Source organism: Oryzias latipes, chromosome 1 (genome assembly GCF_053564925.1).
Source record: "Oryzias latipes strain Hd-rR chromosome 1, Olatipes_Hd-rR_3.1".
NCBI classification, from domain to species: domain Eukaryota; kingdom Metazoa; phylum Chordata; class Actinopteri; order Beloniformes; family Adrianichthyidae; genus Oryzias; species Oryzias latipes.
Window position 1 is genome coordinate 37,161,133 of NC_136237.1, and position 21,016 is coordinate 37,182,148.

The window sequence follows — 21,016 nt, forward strand, 5'->3', positions numbered from 1 at the left end:
TCTCTCAGTAAGTCTGCAAAGTCTTTACCTGTCAGTCTTGCAATGTCTCTCAGTTCAGTCAGGTAAGTCTGAGTAGCTGTCTTGCTAACTACGGGGCTGTAAACTGAGCTTAATGCTTCGACAAGGTAAAGTATGTCAGGTTTGTTCTTGGGTGAGAATCTGTATGGCAGTAAGCTAGATAATGCCTGGACTGGTGCACTGGACGCGTACTCAAGAAAGGACTGCTTGCCCTTTTCTGGACACGGGGGATCTACAGGTACCATTGTCTGAATGGACCCATATTGTTTGAGGAAGTCAAAAAGCTCTTCATCAGATTCAGTGTCAGTTAAACCAGTAATAAGAAATGAGTTCAGTATCTTAACATTAGTTCGTTGCACGGCTTCCATTTTTTGTTCAGTTCTTAGTCAAATTTGAGCTCTGAAAATTATATACGAACCACTCCTGGCTGGCTCGCCAAGAATTTGTAGCACCTATGCTATTAGGCAGAGGTAGTCAGGCTACTGGACCAAATATAGGTTCGCACGGAGTGGTGTGTATTGAATAAAAGAGCCAAGAGTCAATATAAAGGTAGAATGGAAAAAGCCGGCAGTTTACTGAACAATTGACAAACAACAATAAACATACAAATTTGGTTCTTAAGTAATGTTAAGACACCTTTTCAACACCCTTTATGTTGTTTTTTTCCTTTACTTTTTCTGTTAAAGTTCAAATAAAAGGTTTTGTTCAAGTTAATTTCAGTTTCAATCTATTTTAATTAAAGATGACCGGTCATTTGGTTTAAAGGGATTTTAGTTACAGAACTAAATTTATTTAACTTAAATTTAGTTTAAGCTTTCTTTTGAGTTCACTATATTTACCCTTTTCACTTTTTTGTAAATCAGTTTTGTCACTTTAAATTTACACCAAAAGTATCCTTTAAAGTTACAAAATATCAGATATCAAACAAAAGACAATTCAATATGCAAAGCAAACAAAGAACTGTTTTTCTAAATGTCCAATTGCTTAGCAAAATCCTTTAAAGTTTGTTAGCAGACGTATCCAGTTTTGGTAGTGCTCCTTTAAAGTATATTGGATCCACAGTTAGTGTTCAATCTCCTACCGCGACCTTGGCAGAGATTTTGTAGTAGTGAGGAAAAGTAAAGGACCACGTGATGCTCTACAGGCAGTCCGGATTATCGTGCTCCTTGGGTAGGCTCGCCATCCATGGATCAGGAGAAGTCCAGAACGATCCGGTCCGGAACCGTCTCCCAATTACTCTCGGGGGGACTCAAAAACCTGGCCTGCAGGACAGGCCATAAAAATAATTTTAGTCCATATGCAAAATAAAACCACTCCAAAATGAAAGCGGAGCCGCACTAGAAGGCTACGTGACTCTTTAGAAACTTAAAATGGCGGCTGCTCTTTTTTCTTTTTCATACATCCAACTCTACTTGCAAAATTAGCTTCTTTTCACACAAAATATACCCAAAATACATCAAATAAAATACATTCATGTTTCGAAGTGTCAAAGAAAATTATAAATAACTCAAAAGTACTGTTTTGTCATCTTTTCACAACTTAAATTGGTCTCAACTGGGCTCGCCTCATCACGGCAAAACCCACGCCACAAAAGTAGGCAAAATACAAAACAAAACTCACCAAAACTCGTCTGGTAATGGCATAAAATCTTATTTGGCTCACACCCCTCTTCCGGTCTGGCTAGACAACAGGTTTGCACCGTTATTTTAGTTTTTCACCGTAGTTTTTCAGCTAATGGCTACTCTGCTGCGCGTGCTTGCTGTCTCTGCCCTAAACAGGCCTATCTCTCCGCTACGCAACGCACAGGTTGGGGAGGGCTCTTGAAAAACTTTAAACTTTATCGACAACAAAAACAATTTCTCTTTTTAAACAAAAATAGTAATAAAACCTATAAATTATTAATGTTAATACTATTTATATTTTTATCCTCACAACTTTTAGCTGTTTTTATCATGTTGTTTATTAATATTTATTGACCTTTTTATATCATTGTAAAATGCTCTATTATTACTGATTGTATCTGTAACGGGGGTTACAGACACAATTGCAAAAGACAAGAGAAAAGACAAGACTGCGAACATGGAAGGCAGTAGTATGGGGGGGTGGGAGATGATGAAGAAGATAAATGTTACTCAGGTGGAAGTATGCAGACTGGGTAATGGGACTGAAGTGAGATTGAATAGAAAATGTACTGTCAAGGATGACATCCAGCCAGACTCTTAACCAATGGGGGTGGGAGAGAAACAGGGAGGATCTTATGCTGTTAGCTTTGAATTTATGCTATGTTCATTTAATCAATTATTATCCAAGAGTGGATGTCATTTAATGGACATCACTGCATTGGAGAATTGTGCCCAACTGTTACGCAATTGCACCAAAAACAAATACTTAATTTGCTTAAATAATTCAATAAATCTAGGTGAATACCTGAAGTGTGATTATAGTGTTGAATATCTCTATGATTACATTTTTTTTAAAGTAATTACTATATTTACCTATTTTTTAGTGCTGTATGAATAAAACTTAGAGCTCTTCTGAATATGGTGTGAGAATTTACTCCATGTAAGCTTCCCATGTTTGTACTAGACTAGCTTTACTGTCTTCAGGGTCATGGGCTGAGGCTGCAGATATCTGGAGGCAAATTTAGACCGAAACTTGATGCATGTGTGAGCGTAATGCAGGACCTGAACAATACAGGGAAAAAGAAGCAATAAATACCAGATAAGAATTTTGCCAGACAACAAAGGACCAGAACAACATTAATTAGCTCCTGTTATGTCTAATACTGGATGTGCTTTGTCTTTGGGATTCAGGCTTATTTTTTTTGACATTTTTTGACATTTAATCAAGGAAGTTAAAATGGTGGACTATCGACAGGGAATGGGAATTTCTCAGGATTATATCCATGACTTGTAATGTTAAGTAATTTTGAAGTGCCTTTTGGACCAACAAGCATTGTCACAAACATGAGTGTTGTTGCTTCTTCACTTTTTAGTTTCATTCATATTCTAATCAACATTTGTCATAGGAACTCAATTTAGTTAGTTTATAATAATCTGCACTTGATCTGATAAGAGCTCAATTATGGCATTCTGTGAAGAAATACATAAAAAGAAAGAACACCATAGCAGTGGGAATATATACATTTGCTTCTTCTCATTCTCTTTCCATCAACAAATCAAACTCTGCTTGACTTTTTTGATAGTCATATTTTTTATTAATTAATGTGACACGTGTATGTACTGTGTGGATTACTACAACGTCTATTTATGATGAGTAATTATACTGTTAAGAAGATGGCATCTTTAACTAAGACTTTTACATTTTTTTGAAAATTCTAATAATTGTGTTCTTGATAACTGAAATGGGTTTGATATTTATGTTTTGTGTATTTGATTTATTGTATAATTTAATAAATACCTTCAGGACATATAATTATAATAAAAAATAAACCAGTAAATTGAATTAGATTTTTACACATGAACTCTCACCTTAGGTCCTGAAGCACTTTAAATGTTCAGAGTTAAGTCAAAAATCCATTGTGGGGCATCTTTTCAGTATCACCGTCTATGTTTCTGGAATAATTTGCCAAACAGCTATGAGTACTGAAGATGTTTTTAAAATGCTTTAGAATGAACCTTTATGCCTTTTTATCAAAGTTAAAGGTTTTCCAAGCTTTGGCATTGGCTTTTGCTTCAATTGGGAAGTTGGGAGTATTTTGAATGGTGGTTTAAATGGGGGTTTATTTGGTTTTACTCTGTTTTATTTAAAAAAGAAAAGTCCTCCATAAAACAAACTTCAATTGATTTATTGACCTATGTTTACTTCACCCTCCTCCACAAAATTACGAAAATGAGCATTTAGACAGAAAAACATACATACATACTACACACTTGCTTATCAGAGAGAAAACAAAGTCATAATGGGTACTTTGAAAAGTACCCTTCACAGATTTCATGAATATAAATAAATCAACGTACATTAAACAAAGCTTTGAAACTTGCCTGTAAATAAGATAATTCAAGATGTTAAGTTGTACTTTTTAACTTGTAGTGATCTAGTAATTGCAGTATTTTGAAACCTACTTCTATTTGAAGAACTGCAGTACTTGTTCCTTTAGGATTTGCTTCAAGTTGGGGACCTGCCTTTAGCATCTGATCAGTTTATTAGCTTGATGTTTCTTCACAAACTTTTCTCCTCTTTAACTTCTAAGAGGCCATGTCATGTACATTTTGTGCATTTTCCACAAATGAAATTTCTGTTCTTCCTTAACTTGACACATGCCTGATATACTGTACGTAATTTATACGTGTTTCTTGCATTTGTCATTTGTGGAAAATGACAGATCTTTACATCAATTCAGTTTTAATCTGTTCAAAAGTTTGGTTGGTTGAGAATTATGCATTTTATACGCAATTATTCCTTAAATCTTACACAATGGTGGGTGATTTTTGCAAGTTGCATATGCAAATTTGTCTAACAGATTATTCACACATGTACCACTGATGTATAACTTTTATATCGCGAACATGGCGTAAATATCAGAATAAAATAAGTAAGTGACGCTCAAATCACTAATGAATTGGATATAAACAGCACAATTATCACGCACAGTTCACTTTTCTCACTTTTTTCAGGTTCATCTATGTATGGCCAATTTTCATTTCAATTCAATTCAATTTTATTTGTATAGCCCAAAATCACAACAACAGTCGTCTCGATGGGCTTCGAAGTAAACATGAACTCAAAAGGATCATGAATACAAAGAGTTCAATAGGAAAATACTTAACTGAACTAACAAACTGATTAAGCCATACTGGCATCCCTGCCCTTAGACCACCCTTCGCGGTAAGGAAAAACTCCTAAAAAAAACGGATTCCGGAAAAAACGAAGAAACCTCAGGGGTGCCCACATGAAGGAGGGATCCTCCCCCAGGACGGACAGGCGATTTACCAGAACTCTTAGAGAAGAATTACCTTATCTAAGTCTACAACTACATATATAAAGTCCAGCAGACGAGCTTCATCCAGCCGTGGTTGTGGGGACAGTCAAAGGCGCGAGTTGAGCCGGAGACAGGAACCACAGCCAGGTGTAGGAGCAGGAGCAAAGGCGAGGTAGACGGTCAGCAACTGGAGCACGGATGAGCCAACTGGAGTCTGGAAGCACTCCCCAGGAGGGGAGAGGAAAAGAGGGACAATACATGAATCGCACTGCACCAAACAGAGGCATGGAGAACTAAATGATAAATGATGATCAAAAATAGTGAAGAGAGGAAGTGGAGAAGTAGATAAGAAAAGAGGACAGAACCCCGGAGCACCATAGTTACCCCATCTTCAACTTCTAGCAGCCTTTTAAAACAAATAGTTATTGTTATTAAGTTTAATTTAAACACATTAACATTAAATTAAATAATCTCTGAATACTTACTAGTCTGACAATAAGCCTGTCCAAAGAGGAATGTTTTCAGTCTAAAATTGAATGTAGAAACTGAGTCGGCCTCTCTTACATGAGCTGGGAGTTTATTCCATAAAACAGGGGCTTGGTGGCTAAACGCTCTACCTCCAACCGTACTTTTACTAATTCTAGGAACCTCAAGCAGTCCTGCATTTTGCGAGCGAAGTGTTCTCATTGGATGGTAAGGGACTACGAGGTCCTTAATATAGGACGGGGCCATTCCATGTAAGGCCTTATAGGTTAACAGGAGGATCTTGAACTTGATTCTAGAATCAACTGGGAGCCAATGGAGCGAAACCAACACAGGAGTGATGTGATCTCTTCTGCTAGTTCCTGTTAACAATCTAGCTGCTGCGTTCTGAACAAGCTGGAGACTTCTTAAGGAACTCTTAGGACACGCTGGTAACAAAGAGTTACAGTAATCCAGCTTCGACGTAACAAACGCATGGATGAGTTTTTCAGCATCACTCTTAGAAAGCATATTTCTGATCTTAGCAATATTCTTCAGGGGAAAAAAGGGCAGGTCTACACGCCTGAGATATGTGAGCCTTAAATGATAAGTCCTGGTCAAATAAAACCCCAAGGTTTCTAACTGTGGAATTGGGGGCTATATTTTAATCCATGCAATATACACAAAATGTACAGCATGGATGTGTGACGCAGCCTTTAGTTTCTGGTTAATGTCTTGTTTGTGCAATGGACTATGGTCACATCTTCAGAGCACGCCGATGTGTTATTTAAAATATTAAGATTTAAGCATTTTGTTACGTCATTTTAATTTTCATCCACATACAATAAAAGTATATTTGTTTATTGTGTTAATTTCCTTTTAGGCCAGCCTCAAACAAGGGAGACCGATATTGGATGATCTGGCCCCCTCTTTAATCTCTTCCTAAACTGGTTCCTGATCCCCAGGAAAGGAGATGTACTTTAGGAATTACCAGACGGATTTGTTGGAGGATTTTGTTTAAAGTGAAGACTTGTTGACCTATTCTTGTCCCCCATGCTGGACAAATCCAGCAGAAGCCCGACCAAGGTTAAAGCAGAGGGTTAACTTAAGGTCATGTTTGCAACTAATGCCTTAACAATGGTTGAATGGTTGAGGTATTAAACCAATTTTTTAGCATTTTTGTTTCACAATAAACGTTGGCAGGGGCCTGTTTCATGTAAAAGGTGCTTTGGCTTTGTCTATTTATTTTATTTTTTTCAATAAATAAGAGTTTAGTTGTTGTTGCTTGTTATTGAAAAATGAAAAAAAAAAAAACCTCAGTCACTGCTGTATAGAAAACTTTAGAATTTTAGAAAACTTTAAAACTTTAGAACAAGCCAGACCTTCTTTAAGCTGCAGTTCTTTGGTTCTGTTCAGGGTTCTACGGGGGGAACTGGGTAGGTGGGGTGTGGGTGGGTGGGGTGTGGGGGGGTGAGGGAGGGGTCCCATCTTTGTGTGATTGTCCTTTGTTTGCTGTTTTTAACAATCTTCGGTTTTTATGACTGTTTTATCTGCTTTTATGTGAAGCGCTTTGTGTTTTTAACTGAAATGAAAGGCGCTATATAAATAAATAAAGTTTGAGTTTGAGTTTCAGAATAGAATAGAATAGGTCTTTAATAATCCCTGAGGAAACTTAAAAATGGCCATCTGCTTACACTCATAAAACACATACACACTTACTTACATAATTTGTTTGTTTTCTATTAATAAATGATGTTTATAAATTATAAGGATGTTTTTTTTTACAAGACTGCAACCAGCAAGTTGTGGATTTGAGCCCAGCCACTGCATCATTCCAGACTCTTGGAGGCTTGAGGAGAAAACAAAGACCAGACTTGGTGGCAGAATTTTTTTTTTTACTAAATGAACAGAAACATTCATTCTTCCATCTTCTAAACCCGCTTTGCCCCTTTCGGAGTCACAGTGCTGCTGGAGCCTATCCCAGCCACTCATGGGCAAAGGCAGGGGGAAATCCTGGACAGGTCACTAGTCTGTTGCAGGGCCACAAATCACACACTCACATTCACACCTAGGGGCAATTTAGAGTAACCAATTAACCTGTGAAACTTTTTTTTCTCACAGTGGGGGGAAACCCACGCATGCACAGTGAGAACATGCAAACTCCACACAGAAAGGTCTCCCTTTGGTGAGGGGAAAAAATAGGAAACAGTAGGACCTGGACGTATAGTAATGAAGACAGAAGTGAATTACAATCAAATCTGGAAAACCATGAAATTAAGTAGAAGTTTATTAGAATTAACAGAAACAGGTAAGTAATTATTAGAGATTTGAATCTAATCTGCTTTGACGAACAGAAAAAACAAACAAAAATGAAAACAAAACACAACTTAAGATAAAAACGTGACCATTACAGGATCTGCTGAAGAATTTAAAAGAATATCAATTTTGTAAATCCACTATGGCAAACTGTTGAAGTTTAAGTTTTTTTTTTTCCTGCATTGAATGAAAGTGACCTTTTTCTGTTACTGTTCGGAGTAAAAGTATTCAGAAGAACTTAGTGTCCTCTTCTCTTCTGATTTCAGGATGTCTCAACAGAACCTGATATGGAGCAAAAACTGCGCTCAGCCTCCAGCGTGGATGAACTGATGACTCTTATTTATCCTTCATACTGGACTGCTCTGAAATGCAGATCAAAACTCTCTGCCGCTGCTGCATCAAAACATTCCCAGAGGCCGCAGCCTCACCGACTGAGGCCGCAGGCGGATACAGAAGAGCCAACATACGCTGCCGCCTTTCTCAACTTGGACATCTTAAAAAGTATGTTTGCATGCTTTTTTGTGGTTGCCAAAGTAGTGACCTTTACAGGGGAAACTATGGGGTTGTGATTTAGCCTACTACCGGTAACTAAATGATAGCATTTGTTATTATAAATAAAAGCAATGCCTGTAAATACACTCAATCAGAGTTTAAACACTATTTAATTAAAATCGGATGCATCATTTCGATCAGGGGTCAGCAAGCTGAGGCTTTGGAGCCACATGCAGCTCTTTTTCCCTCTACTGGGGCCCTTTGGCTTAAGAAAAATGCAAATAATATGAAAAAATATTGGGTTTGAAGTTTTGTTTAATATCTTTTATTTAATTAAGTTATGTATTTTATGTTTAGGTTTTTTAACATCAAATAATTGAGGAAAATAATGGTCAAAGGTTTAATCTACTGTCAGAGAGGTTTATTAGCTTAAAGTGAATAATTGTGCTACACAACTGTTTCTAACTGCTGTTCGGGGGCGAAGTTATTAAAATATATAATTTACATGTATAAATAAAAAAAAAAAATTGGATTCTTCACCAGTGTTGACATGTTGATAAGTAAGAGGAGAAAATGCATTTTTAATTCAGGTTAATCTTCTGCAGCAAGAGGGTTTATTTGAAACAGGGTGTATCTTATTTTGAAAGGGACTTGTTTGTGTCTAAATTAAAAGGATGTAAAACTGTTGTGCTTTATAGTGAAAAGTAATACAATGTTATTATTCAGTTATTGTAAATATTTAAAAGCTATATATTAGATATGAATAGCTTAATGGCCACAAATATAATAATGTGTATTTATTTTATGTTAATGTAGGACTTTGCGGCTTTTACTGAGTTTTGGTCAGTAAGAGTCTGGACACTTTTAGTGTTAAGGGGTACAGACCCCCAATTCAGAAACAACTGTTCCCCCCAATCTTAAAATTTGACTGGTTCAATATCAGATTTCACATTTGTTATAAAACTCTATCTGATTACTTCCAACTAATTGCATAAAAAGGTATCAGTAAGGGACAATGATGACAGTTTTTGTTTAGTTTTATGCATAAACTGAGGTGGGTCTTCTGGTTGGCTATTTCAAACTTATATGAATAGAAAGAAAAAACAAATTTAAATTATCCTTACTATGAAATAATACTTCGCTGGTATTTTCTATTTTTTATAGCCTTGGCAACACCAAAAAATCTATCAGTACAACTAATAAACAGTGGAGATCAAGGAAAGTAGCAATTAAGTTGTTGGTTTTTTTTAAACAGTTTCTCTTCAGCCTGATAATATTGCTTTGCAGAGCCACTGAAAAAAGCGAAGAAAAAAAACATGTCGCGAATAGCTGACTTTTTGTTTGTGCAGGTATAGAGTCGGAATGGAGGAAGACTCAATGCATGCCCAGAGAAGTGTGTGTTGACGTGGGCAGGGAGTTTGGGGCTCCCACAAACGTCTTCTATAAGCCACCCTGTGTGTCCGTCTACAGATGTGGAGGGTGCTGCCACTCAGAAGATAAACAATGCAGGAATATCTCCACTGGTTACCTCAGCAAAACTGTAAGCATACCTATGTTTTTTTCATAATCAACCTTTAAAAATTCACAGAGGCTTTATTATTTGGTGAAATGTTCAAGTTTAAGCACAGAGGAAGACAAAAAATGCTTTAAATGGTTGTGTTTTTACGACAAGGTCACACATGCCTTGTAGATTTTGGTGCTTTGATTTCTGTAGGATAATTGTGCAGTTCATCATGAAACTAGCCCTTTGTGACATTTAGTCTGTTGTTTGAGCTCACTCTCTTCTACAGACACGTTCTGCTGTTTCAAAATGCACTGTTGGTCTTTGAGCTTTTCCCTTCCAGATCAACATTGTCCAAAACATTTTTGTCTAGGAACTTTTCATATGCTTGAAAATCGAACGTTATAAAGATGGATAAATATGCCTTTATTGTATCTGTCCACTTGGACAATAAAACTGAAGCCATCACCATTTGAAGGGCAATGACAAAAATTAACGATATTATATATAAAAAAATATATATTTAAAAAAATATGAACAATAGCTACATAGTGTACAATGGAAGTGTGCAATATGCACGGTGCAAAAATATAAATGTCCCTAACTGTGTACAGAGTGATATGTACAGATATAAACATATATAAACGTAAAACCAGGAAAGTTGCCACTTTTATCTGTATTTTCTTCTTTGGTTCATCCAGTATTTGTCCATCTGATTTTTTTTGCCCCTTTTAGGTAAGGGATAGCTCCTGCACCTTTTTAAAAATCTTCATTTCTGTTTACCAGAGGTTCTCCTGTGCCAAGCTGAATAAAAATTATGATAAAAACAAACCAATGGCCATTTATTGGCCAGAAACACACCGAAATGTATTAGATAGCAGAAACTGTTTGCTGATATGTCAATGTTTTACAAAGTACTTAACTATGATGACTGCCCTAAAGCTGGGATCAGCTACCTTTCCTGCACTCTCATTTAATTTGTTCCCAATTTGCAGTCCAGGTATTGAACACCACTGATTTATTGTATTTTTCACCACAGTTGTAAGACTAATGAAACCAACAGAAGGTCATTCTTGAGTACAATTTATTACAAAACACAAGTAAAAAGGAAATTCCTGTTATGCCTAATAAAAAATAAGTTTAGATTGTTGATAAAACAAAGAGTATCTGTACTAAGTGGTTTATTATTCATTTAGTAATTATACTAATCTGGAATATTTAAAGTGTCTGATTAACACTGAGTGTATTATGAAATGAAAAAGTAGGGCTGCTAAATAATTGTAATAAATGCAAAAATAAAAGCATGTTTTCCTCCTCAATCTGTTTAAATCAGGGCTGCTCATTCCTGGTCTTTGAGATCTACAACCCGCTGGTTTTCCAGCTCCCCCTGCATTGCTTGCTGCTGATTATCTGGACCAGTTTGGATCATTCAGTCAGAAAGTGGAGACATCTGATTGACCTAATCTGCTGCTAGCAGGGCTTGGGGATCTGGAAAACAGTCAAGGTGGCAGTTCTTGAGGACCAGAAATAAGAAGCCCTGGTTTAAACCCATGTTATATTGAGAGTCAGATTAGCAGGAGTGGGACGGGACAGGATTATTTTTTAAACTTTGGTCTGGGACCGGAATGGGACAGGAGTAAAAATCCACTCCTATCTCATCCTGTACTTTCAACCATTTTATCATGGAGTGAATTGGGACTAACATAAACATAAACAATCCACCGAGTGGTTATTTGGTGGCGTGTTTTGGCTCCCGTTGCCTTGGTTTAACCCTTTGAATCTAGGGGTTTAGTTCCAGTGTTGATGTTCTTTGAACCACCATAACTCTTCAATCGTTTATACAATTACTTTAATTTCCAAAGGATTCTGAAGCAGACTGAAGTTATTTACTAACCTTACCTTGGTGAATAACATTAGTAAATAATGTTGGTAAATGACGGTGCAAATCTGCTTTTCGCCTCCTTGGAATCATTGAAATTTTGTTTGTTGCGTGAATGGTCGAAGAGTTACAGTAGTTTAAAGAGTATCTGTTGCTGCTGGTGGTAACAGGTCTGATCTTAAAGGGTTTACCCCCCCCCCAAGAAGAACGCAAAAGAGTTCCTCTCTACAACAAGGCTAGATTGAAATCAAATAGGCTGCTGGGAAAAAAGTATTTGTTCCTTTTATCATCAAAACAACCTTTTTCCATTTTCAAAACATTGTCCAAAAATTGAGGTTTTGGACAGTATTCTATAGCTACTCAACTGAGAAAGCAAATATTGTGCTTTTAAGAAAGATTAAAGGCCGAATGGTTGGGCCAATGCGCTGATCTGCAGTTTAATTACTGCTGCTTCAAATTTGTTCAGCTGGATATTTTGCAGATTGGTGTTTGACCTCAGAATGACAAAGTATGCCAGAAACAACAGAAACCTCAAGTTTTCCAAAGAAAACATTTCTAAACAGAATTTTCCTGTTGTTTTATGTTTTTTCCATTCCATTCCAATTCCATTAAATTCTGGCAATCACAACCCACATTGTTGCAAATATAGTCAGCTATGTATTTCATTTGTTTTAATTGATTAAGTAGCTCATTAAGCTGTTGCTTAACCAGTTTTAGCATAACATTTTCAATGTCTAAGGTGACAAATCCTGTTGAGTAACAGCCAAATAAAGGGTTTACTAGGTTTTCATTCTAACATCCTGCTTGTCCACGTTGAAAACATCACCACGCCTGCCTGTGGCAACCTTTAAATAAAACACAGCCTTGTTTAATGACCAGTTCCTTGTGTTCCAACATGCTGTTAATTCATTTTCTCAATTGCCTCTCAGCTGTGCCATGAAATGAGGTGGATCCTCTCAGCTGCAGAGTTCATTTGCACATTGATGTTGTTAATGGAGTGACTCATGCAGTGTGTGATGGCTTATTGTTTTAGCTCAGCTGCACTATCCATTTCCTAAGTGTTAATTGAGTGAACTGGCAGTAGCAGCTTGAGTGAATGGCTCCTTTGTTATTTGAACCGCTAAAGCGGATCTAATCAGCACAGGAAGTTGTCGGTGGCCCGGGCATCCAGAATGTTGCTGTGGCTGTTTAGAAACTTGAGGTATGCTAATGCTTTGAGCTAAGGCCTGGAGTACTTTCATACTGAGCCAGGATTAATCAAAATCATGATAAGAATTGTTAAATGCTGCAGGTCAGCAAGGAATGCTGCATACAAGTAAGTGATAAACACTAAAGCACTGCTCACTCAAGTGGCTGCAAACTTTTATTTGTGTGAGATGGTATTAATCATTACAATATTATACAAACTTAAAATTAAAAATTATTTTTTTTCTTTAGCACCTTTCAGGAGAAAAAGAACAGCTCAAGGTGCTGCACATAAAAACAAAGACGAAAACACCAATCCCCTCACATGCAATAAAATAATAAAATAGGCCCCTCAAAATAAAACACACAAAAACAAACATGAACAAAAGAGAATTATTTTAAAAAGCTAAAGAAGAGAGAACCCAGAAGGCGCCGTCCGCCCTGTCCTCCTTTTGGCCGGGGTGTCAGCATCTAATCAGCACGAGCATAACTCATCCCCAGCAACTCCTGCCCCACAGCCCCCCAACCCCCGGATCCAATATGTCCAACGTTGGCACACCAGGCCAGGCCGCTTGGAGAACCCGGAACAAGGGATGCCAGAGGACAAGCAGGGCCAAAACTTTGGGAGTCCGAACACAGACGCCCCAGCCAAATGTGAGAAGACAGCCTAAAGTGTAGAAGTCTAAAATTTAGAAGTAATACATAGAAAAGCTAAAATATAAAAACAAATATGAAAAATATAAACTGATATTTATAGAAAACTTGACAGTTTTTTTCTTTTTAACTTTATACTTCATGTTGTATTCCATAATAATAAAAAAAAACAAGCCTGGGGACCTGCAAATACATTTTTATGTGCAGGCAGTACTCTATTTCAAACAGGTACTCTTTATCTAAGACTTAAAAATTGGTTAAACATGGAACAATTTTTCAGGGAGAATGCTCTTTCCGTGTGGCTCCTTTGTTATGCTCCAACAGTACATGTTAAGCATCTGTTCACCTTGTTCACATGTGTCAAACTCAAGGCCCACAGGCCAAAGGTGGCCCGCCATGTCATTTTATTTGGCCCGCAAGAGCATTAAAGTTTTTATTTTTTTAAATAAATAATAAAACATGGTGTGTATTTATTCATATCTAGGGGAAATTGGAGTTAAAATATATGGGCAGCCATACATTAAGACTTAAAAACTGTCAATATAACCTAACCTGACAGAATCAAATTTAAAAGGATTTATGCTAGAGTAACAAGCAAACATATGACTTCTAAGCAACTGTAATTGCCACTTTAAAAAGTTATAATAAATAAATAAAGGAGTTATTTAGCATAGTTACATTTATTTTTCATTACATTTAGTTACCTGTATAAGTTCTATCTGGCCCTTTGAGGACAGCCACTATGCTGATGTGGCTCTCGGTGAAAATTGAGTTTTACACCCCTGACCTAGTTAAACAGTATAAAAATGAAAGAATATCTAACTGTGCTTGTTAAGCAGATCAGTACGCACCAAAAAACACCCAAAACACAGTCTTTGTCTCCTTTGATTTTATGACATAAACTAAAAAGAGAAGAAAACTAAAAAATAAGAAACCTGTTGTTTTGTTTTGTCTTTAGTTTTTCTTTTCTCCATGCTGTCAGTATAGAATCACAAATCACCCTAACAGGCAATTTTTGGACTGTATGACGTAAACAATCTATCTTCAGCAGTCCTAACCTCACAGTGCAGTTTATTCCAGAAGCTGAGATCATACTTTAAAGTGAATGTGATCTCTCAAGGTGATGCTTTATAATCTATATCATAATATATACTTTGGCTTAACTTCAATCAGTTAGGTTTTCTTGTTAGTACTGTCCATAAACTTTTTTAAGTAACATCTGCTGCACATAAAGGTGCTTCTGGGTTAATAAAAAGTCAGTTGACCCTTGCTAAGTATTAAACTAAGCAGCATTGAAGCCACCTTTAAGACCAACGCTGAAGTTTGAAGGTCTTGATCCAGGGATGGGATTCAATGCTGTGTCTTCTAAACCGCAATCTTTTTGGGGTTTTTCAAAACATTTTTCCACTCTGACAGTTTTCCAAACCACATTTTATGGCAGCCATCACAGACAACTGGCCCAAGTTTGGGTATTTACATAGGCTGCGTAGTACGTCATCCAAATCAAGGGTGACTAGATACACAGTTTACACTTCGACTGAATTAAATTACTTTTAAATGTGATTGAAGACATTTTTTCTCAAAGGGGACACTTGGTGAGGTGAAGGGTTAAAGAAGGCTGTTTCTTTTAAAGAGTATTCTGCGGTTTGTTTCGTCAGCCTGAAATGTCCAGCAACATGATTGCTTTGGAGGCACCTCAAAGAAGCAGGCAGCCTTTGAGGGAACGAAAGCTCAGAAGGCAACAGCAGTTGTGTTAAACTGTATCATTTAAAATTTGAATGATATTAGGCATATGAAGTGTTTCTGTCAGACTGGTGGTTTTTTTGCACAAGGGTAAAGCTTAATGCCTCAGCTTTCGTGCATTTTATTCGTTAATAGTGTATCTTTTCTATAGGTCTTTTAGATTGTATTCAGTGTGTTCTGGTTTTGTCATTACTGCTTATAGTATGTTAATAGCCTCTAAATGCTTCACATATGTTATGTGAGGTTTTTTTAGTTGGTTCCTCTTTATTCTGTTGAATTATGATGGTAACTAAAGATTAAATTACAATGAAATGGTCCTGAAATGTTCTTTTGAAAATACCTTATGAAATGCACATCATGGGGAGGGGGGGGAACAAAACTGTGTTTGGCGTTTTTTTCGGTAGCATCTGGATGTTTGTTAACATAATGATAACGGGAAAAGACATCATCGGTAATCTTAAGACACCTGCAGCATCTCATGGTTTTGGCAGAAATTATACGTCTGTTTCCAAACAATCTGGATACCATCATTTGCAGCTAAGAACAATTTTTCACAAACATTTCAAGACATTTGCCAGTCTTCCCAGGAAGCACACTGTCCTTCCAGCTCATCCTCACTGATGAGAGTGCAGTTTGAGAAATAAACAAACACGTTGACTTATATGGAACTCTTCCTAGGAAAATTCATCTTTTCTCTAAAAAGATCCTCAGCTAAGGTTTGTAAAAGTATCTCTGCAGAAACTACAAGCTCTCCGAAACAATGTTCTTTAGATTGAAAAACTCGGGATCGACATTGTCTGAAATCTATATATAGAGATTCTTTAAAATCAAAGAATAATGATAGATGTGTGATGTTCATTTAAGGAGAAGCTTATTTGAATGTTGGACCAGACATATTTTACTGGGTTAGCAGGAGATCCCAAAGGTCATTTTGGTTGTACCACATTTAAAAGTTGGTGTTGTGAAACGGGTTGGTGCGTTATGGCAACTGAAACAACTCAATGGACAGATGGGTAGTCTGTAGCACTTGAGCAACTTCTTCTAACTCCAGATTATTAATGTAAGGAAGGCAGTTTACATCTGTCTCTTTGCCTTTGAGTAACAAATGATGAATTATCTTGATTTCACTCAGGTTTTAAGAGGTGCAAATAGCCTATTCTGGGACTCTAGTGGGTGATTTTTAATGCACACCAACTGCTCTTCTTGCAGTAGAGTGTGTCATACCTTTTGATCTTATGTTGTGTTCTTCCCTTTGATGAGTCAGTTCTTCCAACATATGGCATATCTAAGTTTGATGCACTTAACAATCCAGTCCTGAAAAATGTCCCACATTTTTCTGCATCAGGGAACAGAGATTCTGCTCCAATCATCGTATAAATGGGAACTCTTCTGTGGATTGGTGTGTGAGAATATAAGCATTTTAGGAAGGAAGACTGGAGCTTATCTACGCTGTAGACTTCAAAATACTATTTGACAAAGTGTAACGATTTAACACTTAAAGCATTGTCAAAGGGAGTTATTTAGATGTCTCCAGTGTCATGTGCTTTGTTAAAGGGTTAACTACATTTAGCAGGAGCTACTGAAGACAAACACATGGAAATAGAGCCAAAAGAAGAAAGAGAAGAAAAGCACAATAGATGAAATCCTGTAGGAAAGCAATCAGTTGGATGATGCTGGAGACCAGCAACTGAGAATAGACCTGGGTCTACCCGGAGCTATGGGGGTGTCAGTAACTGCCCCCCAGCAAAAAGCTTTGCCCCCATCATTTGTCTCTCAAATTCCTGAGGCATTATATCATTTTATTACGATTGGCAAAGATTAAGAAATCCTCAATAGAAGCTCCTTTAAGCGCCAGTGTTAGCACCTCAGCTAAAGGAAATTCTGTTTCAATATTATTAACAATAACAAAACTTTGTGAAACACATATTTTTGATCTTTTCATTTGTAATGGCCTTACACTCTGCCGCTCTCATTTGTCACCTTTCCAAAGTATTTTGCCCTCCTCCTGCCCCCCATATAAAATGTTCTAGCTCCGCCACTAACTTGGGTGACCACTTGTGGTTCCTCAGACTATTAACTGCACAAACTACCCACCTGTAGGCTCCAGTGATCTGCTTAGACCCATACATCCTTGACAAATGTGCAATATTTTAGTGCGGAGCATAAATGTTAGTTAAATCTAAAATGGTACAGCTTATCCTAAGGTCTGCTAGTCTTTTAATGAAATCCTTATCCTTTATTTGTATTTGTTTATAATATAGTAATTTCTTGTTAGCACATTCACTTTTTTAAAAACTTGTGCAGTTTTCCAAAGTACAATGATAAAAGGTTTCGAAAAAACCACATTTAGTCAGACTTGCTTCTCTCCCAAAATCAAGGAAATGAAAATGTTTAGTGGGGTGAAACTGGCTATGAGGCCCCACCCAGCAGCACACAATGCCACAATCACAGGAAGTTTAGTAGAGATTAGAAGGAATATGGTGGATATACAGTAAGAGTCAATGGACTGGACACACCTACTCCAATAGGTATTCTTTATTTTCATGAATGCTGAACACATCTGAAAGTAACGTGAAAATATATCATAATCCTGTTGTTGTTACCGAAAGCAAAATTAAAGTGTACCCACAAATCCACACGAACATTACCTACTCCTACTGACAGGCTTTGGTATGGCTGTTGCTTTGAAACTACAACTGTGTCGAATGTTGCCATTTTCAAACCTCTTTGTGTAAAAAAAAGAAAATGAGCCACCTTACAATTTCATACTAGTGTTGGCTGCTCAAAAGCATTTATTAGACCTGGAATGATGACATGGTCGCGACTGCTATTCAAAGCAGATTACATATAACTAGAGAGGTAAATTGTTCACTTTGATGCTTTGACTCAATGAGCTGTCATTGCATCGTGTAAATATGGTATGCTTCACTTCAAGGTCCTTAAAGTCAAGTTTTATATCTTGCCATCATGATGATGAGGAGCAAAGAGTTATGAAAATATGGCATTAAGACTGATTTGTTATATTGCTCAAGTTGAATGCTTTGAGAGGATCAAGTGATGCAAAGTGTTGTAAAGCCTTGGTAACATGGAAGAATCTCATCTCATAGTTGTCATATTATATTTTTCCCCCAAGTACCCATATAATACTCTTTGTAAGCTTTATTTGCTTTGGTAAACTCATTTAACCCAAATAACTTAGACCTAAAGGCCCAGGTAAGTAAAGATCTATTGATGTTAACAAGTACTAAGAAAATCTCCTTATCCTCTAAATGATTTTAAGTTTTGTTGAGAACAAGAGATTAAATTTTGAACTGCTCTATCCAGGTTCTTGTCTTTTATGCATTTTATCTGAATTAAGGCAATGAATAAAAAAGTTGCAAAATGTCTAGAATCTGATTTATGTGTCTTGATTCTTAGAGTTTATTCGTTTGTCTGCATGTATTCTGGAAAAGTTGCTGACATTTCTGGAAAATGGACAATGCTTCATCTTTTTTTATTATATTTAATATTTATTTACTGTGAAATGATGGATTGTTTGAAAAATGTTTCCCTCTCAGAACTTAGTAGCACCTGCAGATCACCTTCAATTTGGTACACTTGATCAGCAGCAACTTCCTGTTACTTGAAGCAACACCTGCAGTTTTGCATTATGTCATGGGTTCATCTGAAATCACTGAAACAACTCTTCTCACTTTGAGTTGTTGCTCTGTTTGCAGCTCTTTGAAATCACAGTTCCGATCACCCAAGGCACCAAACCGGTGACTATCAGTGTGGCCAACCATACCCAGTGCAGCTGTCTGTCCAAACTGGACATCTACAAACAAGTTCACAGCATCATCAGGAGAGCCCTGCCTGAGTAAGTACTGCTCTGTTACTATGGCTTGCCCAGTTCCTGTTGACAGATTTCTTTTGTGTTTGTTTTAACTCATTTAACCTTTGAAAACCTTTGTCAATTTTAATTTACCAATTACCTTTACCTTAAATCTTGAGCACTCTTTTACATCACCTTAAACATTAAAACTTGTTAATAATAAGGCAGCCTCTTTCTTTTTTGGCTGCTTTGGCTCTCATTCATAAGAACCTTACTGGACCTAAGTGCATGCAGTGGATGAAACAGGTTTTGTATTATCTCAGTTAGCTCCACCATTCATGACTTCTGTGTGTACATGTGTGTGTTCCTGTGTGCAACCCTGCCTGAGGCATGCTGTGATTTATAACTGACAGTGAGGGTCCCAGAAGGAAACGGTTCATGTTGTAGTTTTTGGCCTGGTGTCTTGCAAAACAGAACAATGCCCATGCTTAAATGTTGTCAAAAACTTGATTAAAGTAGTTCAGATTAAACAATATTAACAAAGATGGGGGGAAGATTGTAGGTATACTTAGCTTTTTATTTTTATGATTTGTACCTTTTCTTAAATTTTATCATAAATTAAATAAGAACAAAAAATTTATAAGTATTGCTTGTTGTTTGAAGGAATATAAATTGTTGGCTGTTCTGTAATAAGAAAGGGTCTTACCATGGTCCCTGTTACAACAAAGTTGCTCTAAAGCCTCATTTCCACTGAGTGGTCCGGTTGAGTTCAAAATGATCCAGACAATTCAGACCAGCGCATCCCCTCAAAGATAGAGTCAGTTGACCCTAGTTAGTTTGGGCTGTAGACCGATTGTGTAGCTTTGTGTCATAGTAGTGCGACTACAGCAAAAGTGAAGCTATCAACAAAAACAATGTAGGTAATCCAGCAGCTAAAATGCCAAGCATTTAATATTTGAGAGAAGATTGCTGGCGGCAAAGAGGAATACGCTGGCACTGGTTTGGTGCTTTCTTTTGTTTTAATGAACTTACGCCAATCAAAGGGTTTCGTCGTGTGATGACAGTAGCGCTGTCCTAACCATTCCCTTCTATTTTTCTACGGAACTACCAATGGGGGCCCAGAACTGGTGCGGTTTGGTCTGACTTAATGGGTCCATCTTATAATGGAAACACTCAAAATACCAGACTGTACCGCACCGCTCAGTGGAAACAAGGCTTAACTGTATCTTGGTAAATTTATCAATTGTTAGTCAATAGATTTTAATATATCTTTACAACTAGAGACAGGTAAAGCTTCTGCATTAAATCATCATCTGCATTATGAGACAAGACAGCGCAACAGTCAGGGGTGCCCAAATCCAGGCCTTGAGGGCTGGTGTCCTAGATGTTTTCCAACCAACCTGCCATTGAAACTCCTTATTAGGAGTTTCAGGTGATTTCAGGTGCTACTGATTCAGGTGATCAGTAGCAGATATGGTCAGATTTCTGGAAAACCAGCAGGAGGGTGGCCCTCAAGGCACGTCTTGTCTAAGTTCTTACTCATTTAAGGCAATTTGTAACAAACTGCTCAGGTACATAGTTGAATGTGTAGTCTGTAGTACCTAAAATGATCTAGGTGGGAGCGTGAATACCAGGGCTTCATACAGAAGGTGGTAGTTTTCATTTCTTGATGCTTGGGCAGCACAAATCAAAGACAAAAGAAGAGCTTACAAGTGCCTTTTAAAGAAGTCGTCTTAAAGAGCTGATTATGCATTGGGCATTTTCCACTGTCTCCTGTCTTATAATAGTGCTTTTTGGAGCCTGGTTTATAATTGTATTACAATATAAAGTTTTGACCAGTTGTATGTGGAGTGTATTTAAAGTTGCAGTCTTTGAATATACTGCCCACTTTTAGCAAACACATCAGGCTGGTTCTGCAGAAGAGTCCACCAACTTGTGCTCTGGACCTCCTCTTCTCTGCTGAAATTATTTCACTGATACAGATTTTTTCCCACACTTTATTTCAATTTTGAC

The 21,016-nt window shown here is 37.2% G+C and overlaps 1 protein-coding gene and 1 long non-coding RNA gene across 3 annotated transcripts in view; one reads left to right on the forward strand and one right to left on the reverse strand.

Annotated features, from left to right (window-relative positions):
• Positions 1–21,016, forward strand: part of vegfc (vascular endothelial growth factor c) — a 79,924-nt gene that overhangs the window by 37,436 nt on the left and 21,472 nt on the right. Inside the window, exons 2-4 of one of the 2 annotated variants that reach the window (XM_023958746.2) lie at positions 8,005–8,239; positions 9,580–9,770; positions 18,909–19,048. In XM_023958746.2, coding sequence (XP_023814514.2) covers positions 8,005–8,239; positions 9,580–9,770; positions 18,909–19,048 — 566 coding nt within the window. Of the gene's footprint in view, positions 1–8,004; positions 8,240–9,579; positions 9,774–18,908; positions 19,049–21,016 lie in introns of both variants that reach the window. The other variant, NM_001278873.1, reaches the window with a different exon arrangement.
• On the reverse strand, positions 569–1,876 carry LOC111947444 (uncharacterized). Its single transcript, XR_002873287.2, has 2 exons — positions 1,639–1,876; positions 569–1,280 (listed from the first exon to the last, which is right to left on the reverse strand). It is a non-coding gene; the product is annotated as an uncharacterized LOC111947444 (long non-coding RNA).